At 57.9% G+C, this 21,814-nt stretch overlaps 1 protein-coding gene across 1 annotated transcript in view; it reads left to right on the forward strand.

Annotated features, from left to right (window-relative positions):
• The window catches only part of CACNA1I (calcium voltage-gated channel subunit alpha1 I), an 83,261-nt gene that overhangs the window by 12,363 nt on the left and 49,084 nt on the right, over window positions 1–21,814 (forward strand). Inside the window, exons 3-4 of the mRNA XM_039236135.1 lie at window positions 5,915–6,012; window positions 20,588–20,747. Coding sequence (XP_039092066.1) covers window positions 5,915–6,012; window positions 20,588–20,747 — 258 coding nt within the window. The remainder of the gene's footprint in view (window positions 1–5,914; window positions 6,013–20,587; window positions 20,748–21,814) is intronic.

Genomic DNA, 21,814 nt, shown 5'->3' on the forward strand with positions numbered 1-21,814 from the left:
GGGGTTGAGTAGGCACATGTGATTCGTGGGCAAGCATGAGCTGAGGCAGCAAATGAGGCTATGATATAATTAATAGTGGCTGACTCTTCTTTGGCTCCTACGTGGGCCAGGCCCTGTTCTAAGCACTGAATCCACGTAGGAACCCATTTCCTTTTCCCTGCACCCCTGGGAGGTCAATTCAGGGACTTGCCCGGACTTGCCCAGGGTCACACAGTGCGCTGGCGGCAGAGCTAGGGTTGGGATCCAGGCTCCATGCTTTAATCACTGGGTAAGTCTGCCCACTGGGATGCTGGCCCTATTCCATGTACTGCCATGTGTGGTGTGCTTACTGGCCACCTGACCAGCTGTGGGGGGCGGGGGGTGTTGTTGTGAGCCAGAAGGCAGCTGACCTGATGCCTGGTGGGCAGGGCGGGGGTAGGCTGGGGAGGGCTTCCGGATCCCCTGCTGTCTGGCTGTGTGACCTGGGTTCTCGGTGAGCCTCAGCTCCCAAATCTGCAGTGGGGGCCATAATCCCACCACGGGAAGGTATGCAAAGTGCTCAGCACATGTGAGTGTTTGGGAAAACCTTGTGAGTCAGCCAGGACGCCGAGTTCCTAGTGGCAAATGGGGCCCAAGCCCCACGGGGAATGTACTGGCCGCCAGAACTGGAAAAAGCAGAGGGCAGATCTGGGATTTGGATAAAGGGAGTGCTCGAACCATATGGTCGGGTTCCTGCCTCTCTCCGTCCTTGGACTCAGACTTTCTTTGTGTTGGCAGAATTCTGAGGCCACCACGGAGGCAAGATGGCCAGTAGTGTCTTAGGGTTTAGGCAGTGGCTTAGCCAGGGAGAGCCCTCTTCCCTGTAGTCCCATTCAGGGCTGGCCTGCTGCTCGTCGCCCACCTGGGGTCACATGCCCATCCCCAACTAATCACAGTGGCTCAGGGTCGGGGTGGGGGGTCTTGTCTGCTGGTTGAGGGTCTTGGGGCCTCTCTTGGGAGCCGGGGGATGTGGGAGTGAGGGAGGGAGGCTCCTTAGCAGGAACACGTAGGGGTGTGCCCTGCAGAGCGGCTGTCTGCTCTCCCAGGCTGCCCTGATGTGGCCACCCCAGGGCCCCTCTCCTGGACAGCCCCAGGACCCGGTCCAGCCACTCTCCTCCTGGGGTGATGTCAGGATGAAAGTGTTTGCTTTAAACAACATTATGGACCTAATTAGGCGCTTGGGAGCTGGCAGGAGGTAGTGGGGGGTTTTGTTGATTTTTTTAAAGGCTTTTAGCACTGAGGCTGCGGGATAAAGTAACTGTGTAATTAGGGAGTAATTTCTCACTCCCATGAGTGATGTCTTACTTGGGGACCAAGGGAAGTTAGCCTAGTGGGTACTCACCTAGAGGGAGACCCCTCTTCACCTTCTGTTTTTTGGAGGGGGGGTCTCCCACAGCTGTCATGCAGGGTGGGAGGAGGTAGCTCTTCTGTTCGCAGGTGTTACTCATGCTAAGTAGATCCCAGAGTGCCTGCTGGGTGCTGTGTGGGGCTGGTGCGGGGGTGTGTCTGGGAGGGGGGGTACGTGGCCAACATTCAGCCAGTCTGTGGGAATGCTGCAGTGCCCCCCTCTCCACCCCTCCCCCCGCCTCCCTTCTATCTCTGGTCCCTCCTGAGGCCCGCTCCGCAGTCTCAAGGGGTCCCGATCATGCCCCCATTGTCCACAGCAGTAGCCCGCTCATGAACAGCCCCTCACTGGCTTTTCTCGGGTTCCTCTCCCTCAACATGTACCCTGGGATCACCTCCTGAGTTCTTGGCTCAGGATCTGCTTTGGGAGAACCTCTGTTAGACAGAAGATGTGAACAGTATGGAGGAAGCCAGAGCAGAGGGGGGTGAATTCAGCCTTTGGTGCAGGGAGGGGCTGAGCAGGGGCTTCATGGAGGAGGTGGGCTTGAAGGGAGCCTGAGATCACGGGAAGGGGGTACTGAGTAAAGGAAAGGGGGCCAAGAATGGCGTGTATTTGGGGAGCCTGATAAGCCTCAGGTGTGTGGAGGAGGAGCAGGAGTTGGGGGAGGAGAGGGCCAGGCTAGTGGGCCCTGTAGGCCATGGTCAGGGGCTTAGACTATTCTGAGGGCAGTGGGGAGCCACTGAGGGTTTGAGTTGGGGAGGGACACAGCTAGATTTGAATTTTAGGAAGTTTTGGCTGACTGAAGAAGGAGCGTGGGAGGAGGAAGCAGGAGACAGGAGAACAGTCAGAAGGCTGCTGATGCTGTCAGGAGGAAGGGATGGTGACGGGACCGGGGCGGGGGTCACGGAGCTGTGAACAGACTGTCCCAAGTTGGTGCACAGTGTCACTGTCAGGACAGCCCAGTTCCCAGGGCCTAGAATTAAATCCACAGTTCCACCCTCCCAGCTCTGTCCATCTCTCCCCATCCTTCTCCAGTGTCCTTGCTAGAGCCTCTTTTCCTCAGAGAAGAATGAGAACTACTGGATTCTTCACTGTGCACCTACTATGTGTTCTTTATCGCTGAATGCGTTTATGCCCTGTCTTGTTTCCCAGATGGGGGATGTAGGTGCAGTATCACACCCCCAAGTAGAAATATAGAAGAGAGAGTTAGAACCTGAGAGAAATGCTTAGGCAAATAGATTTCCTGGAAGGATCCACAGTACCCAGATCTTTCCTGCTGCTGAGAACTCAGTAACTCATCACCTTTCCCCTTTTGACTTGACTGCCAGGAAGCTCCGAGCCACAATCCTCACACTAAATTCTCTAAGAAATTTCTCATGGGAGCTTTTCAATGGAGACCCTAAGGGTTGCCAAGGGTGAGGTCTCTGGGGAATTTTTGCAGTAGACCGCAGAAGGTGTGGTGTGCTCCCCCACTGAAGGCCTGGAGCGCCAGGTCAGTGGCGAAGGGGAGGGGCTGGGCCGGTGCGTCTCTCTGGGCCTGCCAGGCAGCGGCGGCTTCTGTCCACCTCGGAGCTGGGCAGGGTCTCATCAGCTTCCCATGAGCGGGTTGGGGTCTGAGAGGTGCTCGGACCCCAAAGCTTACCAATCCGGGTAATCATGGGTCTTGGAAACATTCAGTGACGTCCTGCCTTTGGCTGGCTCAGAACCCAGGGGCCAGTCCCCTCCTTGTTTTAGAGAAACATAAAGGGGAAGCGAACCTGATTTCTCACCATGGGGCCTATTCATCTATTAGGTGTAGATGTTTCCCATTCTGTCCCTCCCCCCCACCCCCCACCGCCAAGGTGAGGGCAGGGCCACCGTGGAGCTGCCTCACTTACTCAAGTACCAGTAGTTCCGGTCTGTGGACCATAGGCTCTGCCTGGGGGGGGACGGTGAGGGGCAAGGCCAGGGAACAGGCAGCGACAGCCTGAGGGCTCCCATAGTGTGGAGTCCCCGTCCAGGGGACTCTGAGGAAGGGTGCAGTGGGATCCAGGTAAAGGGGGGGCTCAAATGGGTTAATGCAGGTAAGGAATGAGAACTTCTTGGCAAGCAGTCGGCCCTCGAAAACCACGTGTTTTCTCTGTCTAGCCACCCAGCTATGAGGCATCTATTTATTTTTATTGCGAGACTTCGTGGGGATGGGAACTCATTCTGGGCTGTCACCTGCCGGAGCTCAGCAGGTGTGCCCTGGGGCCCCCAAAACAAAGGATCCCGAGTGGGTTCAATCTGGCAGAGGCTGGGGTCCCCCCCAGCACCCCCCCAGCAAAGCATAAACTGAGCTTTGGGGGTCCAGCTCTCCCCAGGGCCTGGTGCTGCCCCCATTGGCAGGATGGAGGGAACGAGGGCGAGGGCGGGTGGTGGTGGGGCATGGGGGAGGGGCTGGCTGCAGCTGGTGGGGGGGCCTCTCCTAGGCCTGGGGTGTGCGTGTGTGTGCGTGTGCACCCGTGCCAGTGTGAGCGCCTGTTTGTGTGCCTGCGTGTGCCGCCCCCACAGAGCCTCCATCACACGCGTCTCCCTGGCTGCCTGGAGAGCTCTTTCTACAAAATATGAAAATGACAGGTGGCTCATCCCACGCACGGAATCCTCATGCAGCTCCCCTTCTCACATCACCCTCGCTCCTCATCCGCGGCCCCTGGGCCGCCCTCAGCCTGCAGCCCCCTCTCTGCTAGGCTGCTGCTCCTGGTGGCCCCTCTTCCCCTCCCCCCTTCATCTCCTCCTCCCACTTCTGCCTCTTTCCCTCCCCCTCCTCCCCCTCCTCCTCCCCTCCCTGGGTACCCCAGGTGGCCCCTAGTTCTAGCTCTCTGTCACTTTTTTGTGACACCCCCTCTTCTGAAATGGGGCTCTGGCGGGAGTGTGTGTGGATCAGGGTGTCCAAGGAGTGAGTGTGCGTGCGTTCCGATGGTTGTGTGCAGGTGTGTGCGACTCTGCGTGAGAGAAAGAGGGAGAGAGAGACAGCACAAGAGCGAGCATGGGAGCCGGAGCCTGTGCCCCAGAAAGCTGGGGGCTGGATGGAGGCATTTCAGGCAAAGAAGCTTTCACTCACTTATTCTTTAAGCAGCGGGAGGGGGCGGCGGCTCCACAATTGGATAGGTTTGCACGGCGGCGGCGTGTAGGAAAAGGCTTCATTTCCCGCTGACGGCAGTGACAGGTGGAGCCACGGCGGTGCTGGAGCCCCGGGGTGGATGATGGGGGTGGGGAGGAAGGGTCTGGGGAGCCGGGCACCCAGGGTCAGGCTGTAGGCCCCAGGGGCCTGTCTTTCACTGAGGAGAGCAGGGACAGGTAGCAACTGAACAGGTGGGATCCGGTGGAAGCCAGAAGACCCCAGAGCAGACCCCAGAGATCTGCCTTCTGTGGAATCTGGGAAGACTCCCTGGAGGAGGCAGACTGTCTCCAAGGAGCTTCAGGGCTGGATGAGTGTGGAGAGGGAGGGCGGGGCTGTCTGATGAGGTTCTGGAGGAGGGAACTCAGGCCGCGGCGAGGGCTCCCGTGTCATCTGTGCCTTTGAGTCTCTCTCCCTGGCGCGAGTGGCTACTCCTGACAGTTGGGGCCGGGTGTGAGTCACTTGTGTCTGTGGTGTCTTGACTGGCTTGGCTCATCGTGGACTTGAGTGTGGAAAAACTTCCAGGACTCCAGGGGCACCTGCCCGGAACCTTAGAGCAGGAATACAGTTTCAGTGGACGGAGAAGAGAGAGGTAGCATTCCAGGCAGAAGGGACAGCGGCTGGCACCTAGGCCTGGAGTAGGGCTGGAGGCCGGGCGCCTCGCAGGGAGCATGCCCAGGAGAGAGTGAACTTTGCCTGCAAGCGGAGTACAGTGCGCCTGTCACATCCCCGGCAATGTGGCCTGTGACGCCCGGCCCGGTGTGAGCCTGCAGTTGTGCTCAGAGGCTGGAAAAACAGGGAAGGAGGGGCAGGTGTGGTGTGAGCCCGGCTTGAGCCTCTGCCCAGATGCTGGGTGATGTGGGGCGTGTGATGTCACCTCCCTCCAGCTCCCCTCCTCATCTGTAAATCTGGGCATCTGACCCGGGGGCTCGGGGAGATACAAGGCAGGATATAAGCTCTAGGTCTGTGCCCACAGTGAGGGTTTCGGTCACCACGTGGGGTCACCTGGGGTCTCCCAGCTCCTAGGTTCTCCTCTGCTGACCTTCCCTGCTTCAGATCAGAGGCTGCTGGGAAAGGAAGGGCAAGAGCCACCTGGCACAGTGCGGGGCCCTCCGTGGGGACCCAAGTTCTCTGCACCTCCATTCCCTCCGCCCTCCACTGCACACTGCATCTCCGGGATCCCCAGGACAGGAGGGGGCAGATACCATCGGTTCCACTTACAGAGGAGGAAACAGCCCGGGCCACGCAGCCGATGGGACGTAGCCAGGATTCTGACTCCCTTCCATACATCTCCCTTCCAGGCAGCCGTGGCCACGGATGGGTGTGCATGGGTGGCTAGAGGGCCGTGGGCTGGTCCGCGGCCCTGAGTGTCCCTCCTGCTTCAGCCCTCACTCTCCCCCCTTTCTCTGCAGGATGGTCGAGTACTCTCTGGACCTTCAGAACATCAACCTGTCGGCCATCCGCACCGTACGCGTCCTGAGGCCTCTCAAAGCCATCAACCGTGTGCCCAGTGAGTCGGTCCCCCCTCCCTGCCGCCCCTCTCCAGCCACTCCTGCACCAAGAAAACACTGACTTGCACCTTCCAGGGCCTGTGCTGGGTACGGGGGTCCTCCAGCGACTGGAGAGATGGGGGGCCAGCTCCCACCAGGCTCATGGGCCTGTGTTTGGGCCTGGAGATGCTGGAGGGCGGTCCTGACACCTCTGAGTCCCACATGAACTTGGGCTGCAGCATATTCTGGGGAGTCTGGCTTTACAGGGACAAGATTCCTCGTGGGGGGCGGGTGGCTATCAAGGTGGACACATGTGTGAAAAGACGCTGCTTAGGTTGAGGGACAGCGCCTAGTGGCATTTCCCTGGGGAGGGGATCCTGGCTGTGCTGACTTAGAACTCAAGCTCCATCACCCACCCGCATGTCTGCCGACCGACGCAGGGACCTGGCCATGCGTCCGTCTGTCTGCCTGCCCGGCGCTGAAAGGTTATGTTATAACCACAAGCTCTGACATCTGTCCGGGTTCATAGTTTTCAAAGCTTTTCATCCCCACGAATTCTCACAAGCCTTATAATCCGTCGGTGAGGGAGGTGGGCTGTTCTCAGGGAAAATAGAGGTGGAAAGACTGAGACTTGGAGACACGAAGTAACTTGCTCAGGAGGCTTCCTCACTCCCTGAACCGGGTTCTTTCCACTACCCTGAGTTAGGAATTGGATGGGGGACGGGGAAGGAGTGGAGGAGGGGAGCGCCTGGCCTGCGTGGGGTTTCAGCCCGGTTAGGGGAGGACAGGAACTTTCACGAGCACCTGCCTACTTTCTGTGCGGTATTTGACGTGCCGATGGCTGACCTGATCCTCTCAACTTCCTGTGTAAGGCTCAGAGAGGTGAAGTGGCTTGCATGGTGTCACAGAAGTTTGGTGGCAGGACAGGGTTCTGCACGGAGTTCTGTCGGTCCTGAGCCCACCCCTTCCCCTGGCTCTATATGAAACCTTGCTTCTCTTCCCTGCCTGAGCCTCAGTCTCCCCATCTGCAGAGGAGGGGAGGTCCCCTAGCACCACTTCCTCCTGCACGGTCAGAGCGGTCCTTACTCCCCAGTTCTCAGCCCTGGGGCCTTGGGGCTTTGTCACCTGCCCTGTCCGGCCAACCTTTCCCCAACCCATTTGCCCCGTGAGTGCCCTGTGGGGCTGGCTTGACTCTGCCATGCTGGTGGGGCAGTGGACGCCATGCTTCAGGGTATTTGTGGAGCAAGGTGGCCAGGAGGGTGGCCAGACCATAGCTTCATCCTGAGATGGGCAGCCTGGCTCTGCTTGGGCAAAGTATGGAGAGGGTCCTGGGGGCTCTTGGGGTCTCAAGGTCGCACATACAGGGTCACCTCCCCAATATGAATGTTGACATGATGGGAAACCCCCAGGCTACCATGAAGGGCCTGAAGGAGGGGTTGGAGGGGGAGTGGGGGTAGGGGTGAGTGATGAGAACCAAAGCTATAGGCGAGGGGGGAGGAGCGGTTCAGTGATACCACATTGGTCGCTTCCCACTGCCCTGGGGAGACTCTTGAGGGCAGGGAAGGGGCATCCAGAGAGGTGCCAGCCTCTCTCTATCCCTTCTACCCCCACCAATCCTCCGAGACTCCTAGTCCAGAACCATCTTTAGCCTATTTAACAAAGGAGGAAAAGGGGGTCCAGAGAGGGCCATGACCAGTCCAAGGTCACACGGCAGGAAGCTTGGAGCCCAAGTTTCTGCCCCGCACACCTGCAGTGTGTGTTCCTCTCCCTCATGTCCTGCCACTGTTTACGGGGAAGCTGGCCGCGAGGCGGACCTTATTCACAGAGCGCCCACAACGATGCCTGGTGCACAAGTGGCTCAGTAGACATGTATGAAGTGGACACACTGGGCCAGGGTATTGGGCAGCTGTCCTGTGCCAGGGCCGCAGTGCTGTCGGTGCTCAGAGAGGTGCCCAGGCGTTGTGGAGCGTGTGGGGCATGACTAGCAGAAGGAGGAGGGCAGGTGGTCAAAGACGGAATCTGAGCTGAGGCCCAACGCAGCTGGGGATTAAGCAGGCAAGTGTGGGTTCTATTTATATTTTTATCAAAAATTTTTAACGTTTACTTATTTATTTTGAGAGAGAAAGAGAGCATGAGCAGGGGAAGGGCAGAGAGAAGGAGAGAGAGAATCCCAAGCAGGCTCCCAGCTGCCAGCGCGGAGCCCGACGCGGGGCTTGAATTCACGAACCGTGTGACCATGACCTGAGCTGAAATCAAGAGTTGGATGCTTAACTAACTGAGCCACCTGGGCGCCCCAGGGGCGTGTTTTAAAGACGCCTGGCAGGAGTGAGGGCATGGGTGGGGGCGAGCCGGGCATAGGACTGCTCCGGCGGTGTGGGCAGGTGATGCCGGGACCCAGTGGGGCGGAGAGAACAGATGGACAGACGGCCCAGGCCTCACCATGGGGAGTGATAGAGGAAGCCCAGCGTGTGGCCTGGCCAAGCTCTGGAGAGGGGGATGGGCAGGCCACATCTCTCCTGCCCCGCGTCCCCCATTTCTGTCCCAGGGGAAGCAGGGGCTGCTCTCAGGAGGCAGCCACCATGTGGCCACTGTCGCATCCCTGGCCACGGAGCCCATGGGCCAGGACCCCTTTCCCGAGATTCATGTGCACATGCTGGGGGTCACACACACGCGTTTGTACATGACCCTGCACTCCGAACGCCCAGGTCTTGGGATCTGACAGTCAGCACCTCCTGAACAGTGATGTGAAGGGCATTTGAGAAGAGGAGGGGACAGGGTGTGGGACTCTTTTGGGGGGTGTTTCTGTACGTCCACGTGTGGGTGCATGTGGGTGCGAGGCTCTCTGAGACCACAGGAGACCATGCGTGTGTATGTGCGCCCGCACATGTGGGGCGTGTGTCGCCTGCTCTCTCCATGGCCCCCCTTCCTCCCTCTCCCGCGGCTCTGAGTGAGGAGCTCATTAGGCAGCTCCTGGCTGTGGAGGTCACCTCCGGGTCCCCAGCACCAGCCTGCCTGGCTCTCTGGAGAAGGGCGCCGATGGGCCCCTTGTTCCCAGAGGCTCCAATTTTAGAGGCTGCGTGGCCTAGAGCACCCAGAGAGGAGTTGGGGCCCTTCCTCTGGGGCCTCCTGCCTGCTCATAGGTGCTACTGGGAATGTGTTTCCTGCTCAGAGCTGACTGTACCTCGCAGAGGGCAACGGATCTGTCTCAGACCCCGGGGGTTGTGGGGAGCACAGACCCTCTGGATCCAGACTACACCCAACGCATCCTCTCCCCCAGCTTAGAAACCACCCTGCGCTCCCCTTGGAAAGAGACCTTAAGATAAATTCACACTGAGGAGGAATTTGATTAACAGGAGCCTCAGGCTGTTAGAGCCGCTTGGTTGGTTGGTTCATCCCTTCCTTTACGGATGGGACAGCTTTGTCCTCTGCCCAGAGTCGCCAGGGAATGGGTGGCATGGGGAGGGTGGCACAGTTTCTTAGAAGTGCCTCCTGGAGAGATTTGGTTGCTTTTTCTCCTCTTTTTTCTCTAGATGTTTCCCTGAAACGTTCCAAGGCCTCCTGTTTGTCTTTATGGAGTTTCTTCTGCCCACGGACTCCCTCTTCAACAATAGCCTGTAGCTTTCAGTTTGGCCACTAGGTGGCAGGCTAGAGAGTTGGGAATAGTGAAATTACGGGCTATTAATTGCAAAACCGTGGAGAGCAGGGTGGCTACTTGTGATTTAAAAAGTACGGCACCGGCTGCAAAGCCTCAGCATGGTCAGCCAGGAGGACTTAGTTGGGATGTCAGGGAATGCGAGTCCTGGTTGTTGGTTCTGCCGGGAGCCTGCTGTGTGACCTGGGAAGTCCCTTGGTGTCTCTGGACCTTGGTTTCCCTACTCGCACAAAGCAAGAGGAGGGGCTGGGTTAATGTGTAGTTCTTGACTTTGCCCAAGATGGGTGGGGCACCTGGGAGTCATGGTGCTCTTTACAAACCTTGTGAAATAGGCCCCTCCATCCCACCCCACAGGTCTCTGGGCTGCTGCTCTGCCTTTGATGGAGAGAGGGAAGCAGGGCTTGGAGGAGAAGGTTGGGGTGGGAGGGAGGGAGGAAGGGAGAGAGGAAGCGCCAGATTGCGAGGCAGGAGGTTGGGCCCTGGTTCCTTGGTGTGGCCTTCATCAATCACTTTCCTTTTCAGGGCCTTGGCAAGATGGGGCTGGATTATCTCTAAAAGGGACCCATCCGGGCATCGGGCAACTCTAGGCCTCACTCTCACTCAGCCTGCACCCCCCTTAAGCTTGTTGTGGTGCGTCCCAAGGCCCACTGGCCATGCAATGCCATTTAAATATGAAACGTGCCTTTTTTTTCTCCAGTAAGAAACCAGGGTAGTCAGTGCCAGGCCCCCAGCTGCCTGAGTCTGAGTTGCTGGCCCACATCTAGAACGGGTGCCTCAGCCCAGGCTGTGGAGAGTGGTGCAAGGGAGGCAGGGAGGCAGGAAGGCTCAGGGAGGCTCAGGGAGGCTGCTGGGGACGCCGAGCCCGGCCTGGGCCACTGGCCACCCACTTGTCCAGCTCACAGTCCATGGCTCAGCAATAACCCACCCCTGTGCAGGGGTCTCTGGGCTGGGCCTGGGGTGGGGGACCTGCTCCCAGGGCAGGGCCCAGGGACAGGGGGCCAAAGCTGGCAGAGCTCTGGGGGAAGCCACCGCCAGGTCCCAGCTGTGGGATGAGGAACTGAAGCTTTGCTCTACACACGCAGGCCTGGGTTCTGGTCCCAGGCCTTCCATTTGGCCCATTGTGGGGCCGTGGGCCTCCATGCTCCTCTCCCAGCCTCTGTTTTTCCAACAGTGAGATGGGGTTAATAATACCAGTTTCTATACGGCTTCGTAAGAATGAAATGCCATCATGTGTGCAAAGAGCTTAGCACAGGACTTTGGGTGCAGTAAGTGGTCCTTAGGCATCACTCTTATGAGAAGGTACCAGAACACTGAGGACAGAGGGCGGGAGCATCAGGGCATCTTTGCAGAGGCTGATTAGGGGAGACAATCACCAAGCACACAGAGGCTTGGAGAGGGCAGTTTTGGCAGACAGACCTGCATGTGCAAAGGTGGAAGTGTTGGGTGGGCTGCGCATGGTGGGGAGGCGGGAGGTGAGCTTTCCACATCGTCTAGGGACTTACTAATAATGACAAATGGCTGGACTTGGCAAGCTCATCACGGGGCTTTACATGGCTGTATCATTTTGTCTTACAACAGCTCTAGGATGTTGGTACCATTATGACGCCCACTTTACAGATGGGAAAACTGAGGCAGAGAGAGATTGAGTAAACTGCCCAAGGCCACATAGCGGGTGGAGGCAGGGGGAGGTGGGATTTGAACCTGTGTTCTCACGACCCCAGAGTATTTTGCCCCTTGCTCTTCTCCCTGTGACTTGTGGGCTCCCCCGGCAGCCACACTATCAGCAGGACAGCAGGAGAATCCCTGCCCACATCCAGGGTCAAAGCAGAAGTGATGCCCTCAGGGCCCTTTCCCAACCCCTTTCACTGTCAAGAGCCCAGGGCTCCTGTGGCACTGGGCTCTGTGCGACCTGATGGGGACAAGTCAGGGCAGGAGGCAGGGATGCACAGTAGTTCATACAGAACGTTCTTGCCAGTCTTCAAAGCTTGGTCCTGCGTTAATTAGCTTCGGGACCTGGGGAAGGGTCCCTTCTTGCTCCCGTCCCCTGTCTGCATGTAGCACTCCCACATGAGTTCACCTGAACCCCAGGGGCACAACAGGCGCCCAGCGAGCCGCCCCATCCCAGCTTCTCGCACAGAAGGAGGAGGGCCCCAGTGTTGGGGCTACAGATCACAGCAGCCAGAGCTAGTACACTAGGGTTTGCCTCTGGGATCTTGGAGCAGTGGCTCCACCTCTCAGGCCTCAGTTTCCCCATCCATGAAATGGGGTCCCAGTCCTTCCTGGCTAGACCACAGGGCAGCAAAATGTTCCCACAACACTGGCTCCTGGTAAGGTGCCCGTACCACACATTGATTGTGGGGGATCCTGGTGGAATTAACCTTGCTGAGAGTCACAGAGAATCTTAGACTCCTCAAGCCTCAGAATCCTAGACTCAGAGACCTTCAGAGCCCTGGTTTCAGAATGAGAAGCATTTGGATGATTGGGTCTTGCAGGCACGTGTTCGACTGCCCGTCGGGCCGAGGGGCCCTGGACTCACCTTGCCCCTCACCCCAGGCCTGCTCTGGCCCTTGCTGCCCAGGTTCATGCCCAGCTGGGCTGTGGCTGGGCCGGCCGTTCTGAGGATGGATGTCAAAGCCCCCAGGATTCCTTCTTCGATTCTGCCTTGTGGGGCGGCTGTCAGAAAGGACGCTGGGAGACTCACTTTGAAACAGAGTTTGCATGAAAATCCGGGCGGTTTCACTTAAAGTGTGTGTTTCCTTGGGTCCCGGGGGCAGCTGAAGGAAAATTCCACTCCAGGCCACACCTTGGACTTCAGGGCTGTCTGTCCTTGGCACCCACAGGGGCTCCCGAGCCACCCTGCAGAGAAGGGTCTGGCCGCCCCCATGGGGAAAGTAGGGAGGGGTGGAGCGGGGAAGATGGGTGCAGGGGTTCGATTTCCCCAGGCCTGCTGACTTCTCGGAAGAGATGGAGGTCGGTGGGAAAACATTTGGCCAGAACACCTGGTGAGACCCTGACTTGGGAACAGGAACAGACACCAGGTGTGTGAAAGGGGAAATGCTTGGGGGGGGAGGGGGAGGGGGTGGAGTGAGAGCTGTTCTGCCCCTCCCCTGCAATCAAGTTCAAGTTGTAGCCTACAAATTGGGAGGGAGCAATTCCTGGACAGGATACCAGGTCAAGGGAGTGGCCACCATGTATTCATTCATTCATTCATTCATTCATCCGAAGTAGCATTCACTAAGGGGCCACGGAGATTAGACACAGCCCTGTCTCCGCAGGCGGATACCCTGTCCGGGATCCGTGGGCCAGTGGGACCCATGCTGTAGTGCAGGCAGCAGGGGCTGCGTGCAAGGATCACTAATGATGTGTACTTTGAGGAGGTTTTACAGAGGAGGGAGGACAGGGCATTTGAAGATTGAGTGGGAGTTCTCTGATCCACAGTGGGTTCGGGGACCTTCTGGGGACGGGCTAGGACCACCCCGTAGGGCATGAGCACTTTCCTGGGGGAGAGGGTCAGGGGTGCACACTCCTCCGCTGGCATTTGTTTCTGACTCAGGAGAGGGCACTGAGGCCCCCTCATCAGCCCGCAGGCCCCTTCCCTGCGGGGCCGGGGCCAGCAGCTGTGTTCTCGCAGCACACGGCCGTATGCTGCCTGGCTGGGCCTCCCCGGCGCCCACTGTGCCTCTGATTAGTTGGCCTTGGCAGTGGCAGGAACAGCAGACGGCCTCTCCTGGTGGCTCAGCACCCTCCCCTGACCTAGCAGGCCCCTGGGCCAGCCGCAGCCTCGGCCCCTCTTGCCCTCAGCCTGGCACCCTTTCTCCTGGCGGTGGGCTGTGCCCCTGGCAGAGGCTGGCACAGGTCTGGCTCTTTCTGCTTGAGCTGGCAGAGTGGCTGCGCTAATCTGGGCTGACAGCTCTTGTCTGCAGACAGCACCCTGGACCTCCAGGGGAGATGCCTGTCAGGAAGCACCCCCCCCCACCAGGTCCCCCACTGCCACCCCCTCTTGGCCGACTGCTGCCCAGCTTTCCCTGGAACAGAGGGTCTGGTCTGGGGGTGTCCACTGAAGAGGGGTGAAAACATTGAGCAGCACCGTCAGTTTGCCCACCTGCCATCCGTCTCCTTCCAGCCTCCAACTCTAAGTGCCTTCTAGAGAATTCCCCTACCCTGATGCCACCCACATGATAGTCCTAGGCTGCACTCCTTGCCCCTGAATCCCAGACCCTGCGAGCTTATGAGATGGCTTCACGTGGATCTGTACCAGGCACCCCGACGGAGTCCACGTGTCCAAAACGGAGTCCCGGCCCCGTGATGGCCGCTCCATGGCTCTGTTCTCAGGCCGCAGACCTTGGAGATGCCCCATCTCCCCTCTTCCTCCACCCCGTGCATCCCATCAATCGCTCCGCCTTCAAAACAGCTCAAGAATTTAGCCACGTCCCCCACCTCTGCTGTCATGGTCATCTGGACACAGCCAGATGTGGATTATCGGAGGAGCAGGTGAGCGATGGCCAGGCGAGGCCGGGCGGAGTGGGGAGGGACAGATGGACTGGAGGCTCGGTAGCCCCGAGAGTCGCGCAGGAAGCCTGGCAGGGAGGGCCCGGGCAGGGCCACCTCTCTCTTGCCGTCCCCCTCCCCCACGCCAGCACTCCCCATTTCTGTCCCAGGGGAAGGCTGGGCTGTCCTCAGGATGCACAGGCCATATGGTCACTGAGCCCACAGGCCTGGCCCCCCTTCCCGAGCCGCATGTGCGTGGGTCACATGTGGGTGACTAGACACCATCTTGCAGGCTGTCTGCTTATGGGTCATCCTCTCCCACCCCGGCCCGCCATAGTCCATCTGCCCCCGCGGCTGGGGTGATCTTCAAACTGTCCTCAGACCACGTCTGTCTTGTGCCCACGACCCGCAGTGGACTAGCGGCCAGGGCTCTCACATCTGCGGGCAGCCCACTTCGTTAGCCCCTGGTTTGCTCCCCTGCAGCCTCACTGGCCCCCTGGCTGTTCCTTGATTGAGCCGCACCTCTGGGTCTCTGCCAGGGCTGTTCCACCTGCCTAGAGAGCTCTTCCTAGAGGTGCACGCAGCTGGCTCCCTCACCTCCTGTGAGTCTGCGCCCTGTCCCGTCTTGCGAGGGAGGCCTTTCGGGGCCCCCAGGTCATCCCTGGCCCTGCCTGGCGCGACCACCCCTTTCTCTTCCACTTGCTGTTTCCATAACACCACCCAACAGATGAGGCGATGTACTTATTTGTTATGTAGGTGGTTTCGTCTCTTCCTCCCGTATCTAGAACGTCCTCCTCCTGAGGGCAGGAGACTTGATGTGGGTATTCATTTGTTTTCGTCGATGCACCCCTAGAGCCCAGAACAGCGCCTGGCACGTATAGATCCTCACTAAGTATTAGTCAAATGGATCCATCCACCCCTCCATCGCTCCTTCGTGGCCATCCTTGGGGGCCGCTCTGCCAGGCCCTGGGCTGGATTGGAGGATGCGGGACACCCCGTCTGGGCCTCCGGCTCAGGATGCTGTCAGTTTTGGGGGAGGGGGTAGAGCCATGCACCAATGAAGGCCAACAGTGTAATAAGTGCCGTGGAGGAAGGGCAGGGCGGTGGCAGCTTGTTGCAGGGGTACCAGCCCAGCCCGGGGGCCAGAAAAAAGGACCACTCAACTGACGTCTAAGAAAGGAGGAGAGATGGTCTTGTGGGTGTGTGTGAGCGCTTTCCGGGAGCTGGAAGCAGGTCATCCCAGCTCGGTTGCACCGGCTACCCTGGGGAGTGGACCCGGCACTGCACCCCCCTCCCCCCACCCTGGGCAGGGTGACAGTAACGGGAGCCCTGGAGGCGGAGATGGGGGAGGGTGCTTAGGCGGGGGCAGAGTGTGTGTGAGGGGGAGGAGTGGGGGTGCTGGGGGCGTCCGCCAGTCTGGCTGCGGCAGCAGGTTTAAGTGTGGCATGGTGCACAGGGGGAGGTGTGGCTGGGGAGACAGGCTGGGGCCCGTGCGCAGGGGCTTGGGGGGGCTAAGAATTTGTACCTTCCCCATGGGGGTGGGTGGACTGCTGGAAGCTTCTGGCTCTAGGGGCTCCCCCTCTGAGGTCCGATCTTCTGTAGATGAGGCTACTGGGACCTCAGGGCTGCCCCGCCAGGCGTTGCACCCCGGTATCCTATCCTGGGCTGGCGCTCTGGGCACTGCAAGTCCTGGGGACTCTGGGGTCCTCTTTCCCTTCTCGGCTGGGAAAGCAGGGCCTCAGCCACGATCGTGCTGGCCTCTACCCCAGGCCGAAGGCCTGAAACATCACACTAAGAAAGCAAAAGCAGGGGCGCCTGGGTGGCTCAGTCGGTTGGGCCTCGGACTTCGGCTCAGGTCATGATCTCACGGTTCGTGGGTTCGAGCCCCGTGTCGGGCTTTGTGCTGACAGCTCGGAGCCTGGAGCCTGCTTCGAATTCTGTGTTTCCCTCTCTCTCTGACCCTCCCCTGCTCGTGCTGTCTCTCTCTCTCTCTCTCTCAGAAATTAAAAAAAATTAAAATCAGGAAAGCATTTAAAAAAAAAAAAAGAAAGCAAAAGCAGAGAAGTTCATTTTGAGCAATGGTGAGCCGGAGCCTGGGGGAACTGGAGGCAGGAAGGCTTTGTTGTGACTACCTGGAGGTGGAAATCAGAGACTGCCTGGAGGAGGAGGGCTGGCCTGGGGATAGGTGTGCAGGGACACGAGCAGGAAGGATGGTCTGAGTCAGACGTCTCTGTCTTTGTCTTTCTCGGTCTTTCTCTCCATCTCTGTCCTATATCTCCATTTCCTTCTCTCCCTCCCCTCTCTGCCTCTACCTCCCGAGCCCAGTGCCAGGGGAACTGAGGGCGGAGAGGAACCATCCGACGACGTGCCTTAGCTAATTACTTGACTGCAGGCATAAAAGAAGGATTAGCTGGGGTCTCTCGGGGTCTTCCTGACTCCCTAATCCTGTGGCCCTTTTCCCTGGCACGGAAAGATGGATTCGTTCTGAGTCCCTAATTAGCTAATTATGCCTTGGCTCAGTGGCCCTGGGACTCCCTGGGCCCAGGGGAGGGCTGTGGAGTGAGCTGGGACCTGGCTAGGCAGAGGGGAGGAGGGGAGGGGGGAATGGGCTGCCATTCAAGGAAGCCGGCCGGCTGGGTAGGTTTTGAGGAGCCTTTCAGAATTTCAATATCCTGGAGAACAAGGGAAATGTAATTAATTGAGCAACAAAGGCTGGGCCCGGGGGAGCAGCGTCGGAGCAGAGCAGCAAGGCTGGGATTGCTCAGAACCACCTGCTCCCTCAAGGTCCTTCTGACCCAGCCTCGTCTCACGTGGTTGCTGGCTGCCACCGCTTGCCTCCTGCCTCTGTCCCATCCTCTAGGACTGTCCAGTCCAAGGGCTCGGCCTGCTTAGAACCTGCTCATGGTCCTCCCTGACCAGCCGCCTAGCACAGAGCCCCCCACTCCTTCAACCCTGCTTTGCGGCCACCCACCCCTGGCACGGCCTCGATGCGCCCTCTGAACAGTCATACCTTTGTGCCTTTGCCACAAGGTCCTGCTATCCTGCAGGGCCCCGCTCAAGTCCGTCCCTCCAGGAAGGTGCCCCGAGCTGCCCTCACTCCCCTGGCCTGGTTGTGTTTCCCGACACTGTGGTCCCCTGTCCCCCGCTGCTAGACTGAGAGCTCTGAGGGGCTGAGATGCGGAAATATTCATGTTTGGACGCTCCCCCGAGAACCCCATGCCCAGCGCTGTGCCAGGCATGCAACAGCGTTTGTAAATGTTTGACGGACGGATGAAGGAGGGGGCACCAGAAAGGCCTGAAAGTGGCTAGCGTCGCATTTGGATGGATTTGGGTGGATGGTAAGGGTGCTGGGTCTATTTCCTTGCTTCCCTTCCCAGCATGCCCTTGGCTCTCCCATTGGGAGTGAGGGTGGGGGTGGGGGATTTAGCCCTCGCTCACCCTGGCCTGCTCTCAACCGGAGGCAGCAGCCTGCCAGGGAGGCCCACTGCCTTTTCCGGGAGGAGGCTGACCTAGTTTTGTGGGGAGGGAGGATGGGGTAGGCATTAATTATTGATTGGAAATCACTCCACACAGAGCTCGTGATGCAAATCCCAAATAATTACCCTCATTAACAACCACCGTAGCATCACCCCTGGAATAAATAAAATTCTGGACAGGGCCACTGTTCTCTTTGTCACCATCTTTTCATCCTCCCCTCTCCAATCTTCCATTCTTTCCTCACGACTTATCATGTATTCAGCAAATGTTGGCTGAGCCTTTGTTCTGCTAGGACCTGCTGGGTCCTGAGAATGCTGTCTGGACACAGGCCCTGCTCTCAGGAGCTTACAGCCCAATGGAAGAAGCAGGGGGAAACAAATCATTATATCCTAGGGCTAGAAGACTACATAGTGAATGGGGCCTCCAAGGTTGTGCAGTATACAACTTGCACAACTATACAAATCAGCCTAGGCTAGGTCAGAGATGCTGAGAAGACCCACAGCAGAAGAGAAAGAGATGAACTCGACCTGGGGTGGAATGTGAAAGGGTAGGGGAAGTCTGTACAGAGAGAAAGTAGAGCTTCAGCTGAATAGGGGTTCGCCAGGCATAAGAGAGATGAAGGGTGTTCCAAAAAGCATGAGTAAAAGCACGGAGGTGTGAAATCCCATGATATGTTTAGGAACTTCAAATAATTTGGTAATTGCTAAGGATAGGATGCAAATTGGTGAGAGAGAGAGAGATCTGAAGCTAGAGAGGTAGGTAGAGTCAGATCTCATAGGAGCTTGGAAGGTGTGTACTCAAGAGTGATCCATCACTCCCGACCCTCTTTGGGGCCGCAGACACTGGTGTGGATCTTTTCCCAAGAAAAAGTCATGGTGGTGTAGCTGCAATTTCTTTTTTATTTTTATTTTTTTATTTTTTAAATTTTTATTTATTTCTAGGAGAGAGAGAGCGTGAGCAGGGGAGGGTCAGAGAGAGAGGGAGATACAGACTCCGAAATAGGCTCCAGGCTCTGAGCTGGCTGTCAGCACAGAGCCCGACGCAGGGCTCGAACCCACGAACCGCGAGATCATGACCTAAGCGAAAGTCGGACGCTTAACCGACGAAGCCACCCAGGCGCCCCATGTAGCTGCAATTTCATAAGGCTCACGGACCTCCTGCAGTCCTTCTAGACTCTTGTCGGGATTGTCCCTGTTCTGTCCTGGGCTGTGTTTTTCCCGGGCTGGCTTCAATGGTAGGCAGGTGCTGCCCTGCTGAGGCAAGATGGGCCCAGTAGCCCGGGCTTAGTCTTCCCAGCTTCCGGCCTCTGCACAAAGAGAGCATTTCCCCTGTAGTTCCAGCTGAAGTCTCAGGGTTGACCCTTATTGGTCCTGGCTGGGGTCACATGCCTATTCTGGACCAATCACTGGGGCTAGAGGAATGGGATGTGCTGATTGGCCAGGCCCAGGTCATGTGATCTCCATGGCGGCCCAACCAAACCATGGGGACTGGAGTAGGGGAGTGGGGATGTTTTCATAGGGCTGGGAAAGGTGGCTGGGCCAAACCAGAGACGTGCCCATCTGCCCGGGGTTTGTGCCCCTGTGGATTCTGCATTTACGTGGGTGTCTGGAGCTCTGTTCATGGAGTCAAGGGGGTAGGCGGAGGGGGGGGGGTGCGGGGGCTTGGGACGGAGCCTGTGGAAAGGGAAAGGGCATGGAGGATGTGGATGGGTCGGCCCAGGACAGGAGGGGCTGAAGGGAAGGATAGGGCGGTAGATATGAAAGGTGGTAAGTGTGGGGTGGGGCTGGAAGTGGGGTGCGTTCCCCCATTTGCTCTGTGGGGTAGGAGCCCCAGGAGAGTTGGGTGCGGCCTTTGAGCTGGGGAACCTTTGCAGGGTGGCTGCTGTCTTCTTGGACCCCTTTGCTGAGGACCTTATCTTCCAAGAGGGGAAGGGACTGGCTCAGGGTCTCATGGCAAATAGGCATGAAAATGGGCAGGGCTTGAACCCAGATCTCTCTCGATCAGAGGCTAAGTCATTTCCACAGGCTTTCTTTCCCTCTGCCAGGTTTTAGGATGTCAGGCCCCTTCGGGATGTAACTGGTGCATTCTTTTCCCCTTCCCATGCCTGCCCAAAGCCCCCTCCCCAGGGACTTCTTTCTCCATTCTCTTTCCTTGTTTTCTCCTTTTTTTTTTTTTTTGTCTCTGGCTTGGCTGGTTCTTTGCAGCTATTTCTCTGGAAGGAAAAGGCCTCTTTCTGCTGCAATCAGGCCAGATCTGAGTCCACTGCTGGTCGTGGCTCTTCTGTGGGTTGCTCCAAGAGCCCTCTCTGGTTCTGTCATGCAGTGGGGTGGGTCAGCGGGATAGTACTGGCTGGGTGATGCTCGTGTATCCTGGCACACTTAGGGGACCAGAGATTAAGGGCATTTGGGACACATCCATTGGGCACCGACTGTGCTCACCTGGGTAGGTTCTGTACATAGTGAGATGAGCCAGCCTCGGTCCCAGGCCGCCAGGTGATTGGAGGGCTATGGAAAGAATGCCAGACTTGGTGTCAGGACGGTCCAGACCCTGTGGTTTCGAACTGTGTGACTTTAGGCAAGTTGCTTTAGTCCTGAGAACCTCCGGCTCATAGATAATATCACCCGCCTCACAGAGTTATAAAGACTGAAGGACATCATATTTGTGCATTACTCAGAAGAGAGTTTGGCACATAAACATTGCTCCATAAATACCTGCTTATTTATCCAGAGTCTGGTGGAAGAGTGGTGGGGCCTCGAGCCATTTCTGTGGCCTCTTGGCAGAGAGGGGCAGATATCAAGGGGAAGGTCCGTTTAATGGCCACTGGGCAGGCTGGGAGCGGCAAGGAGCCCCTGCCCGCGTGTCCCCACCTCTCCTCTCAGTGCTCTTCTTTCTGTTTCTCTCACCCTGAGCTCTCTCTCTGTTCTCCTGGGATTCCTGCTCCCAAGGCTGACGATCTCTGCACCCTCCCCCACTCGCAGGTATGCGGATCCTGGTGAACCTGCTCCTGGACACCCTGCCCATGCTGGGGAATGTGCTCCTGCTCTGCTTCTTCGTCTTCTTCATCTTCGGCATCATCGGCGTGCAGCTCTGGGCAGGCCTGCTGCGTAACCGCTGCTTCCTGGAGGAGAACTTCACCATGTGAGTGCAGCCCCACCACCCAGGGGGCTGCCAGCCAGCTTTGCCCGGGGTGGCGGTGGCGCTGGAGGTCTTAGGACTAAGAGCGTCTCCCCGTTGAGCACCTGGTCCCAACCCTTATTCCCAGGGGTGGAGAGAAGCCAAGGAATGTGCTCAGGGGAGTTGGGGGTGGGTCTCCCATGAGGGACTGGACACTAAAAGGAGGACAAAAGTCCACTGAGCTCTCAAAATGGGTATCACAAAGTCCCGATCTAAAATAGGCCCTTGGGTGCTAATTCAGCTCCTAGTGACTCTTACTTAATACACAGTTTTTTTTTTTTTTTTTAAAAATTTTTTTTTAAATGTTTTACTTATTTCTAGGAGAGAGAGAGAGAGAGAGAGATAGCTTGAGCAGGGGAGGGTCAGAGAGAGAGGGAGAGACAAACTCTGAAACAGGCTCCAGGCTCTGAGCTGGCAGTCAGCACAGAGCCCGACGCGGGGCCCGAACCCACGAACCGCGAGATCATGACCTAAGCGAAAGTCGGACGCTTAACCGACTAAGCCACCCAGGCGCCCCTTAATACACAGTTTTAACTCACTTGGTAATTGGGAATGGAGCCCACAGAGTGGAAGCGGCAAACTGGGAGGTCAAATAGGAGGGAGAAGGACAGCTGAGACACAAGCAGACGTGATGGCATCAGGGAGGGAATAAGGTGATGGAAACCCTCGAAGGCAGACACTGAACCTGGCCCGGTTCCAGCACAGACATTCCTCTTGGTGACTCTGAGTCATCCAGGAAAGGTCAACTCACAATCGGCCCGTTTGTGTCGATAAGCGGGTGGGTGGGCTCCCCCCCCCAGAGAGGTGATTGTCAAAAGCCGTCTCAACAGAAGTCCATTTTTGGCTCTTGGAGGAGTTGGGTTGAGTTGTCTGAGAGATTTGACATCTGGAATTCCCGCCGTGAGGGAGGCGCATGCATCCCTGCACCCATGCGTCTGGACAGGAGGATACTGCCTGTTGCTGCCCCTTGGCGGGCCCCTGCCCCATGCCAGGCCCCGGGAGGCCCCACGGGGACCGAACCAGGGGAGTGC

The sequence above is a fragment of the Hyaena hyaena genome, unplaced genomic scaffold, assembly GCF_003009895.1.
Source record: "Hyaena hyaena isolate Hyena2069 unplaced genomic scaffold, ASM300989v1 scaffold_4, whole genome shotgun sequence".
NCBI classification, from domain to species: Eukaryota; Metazoa; Chordata; class Mammalia; order Carnivora; family Hyaenidae; genus Hyaena; species Hyaena hyaena.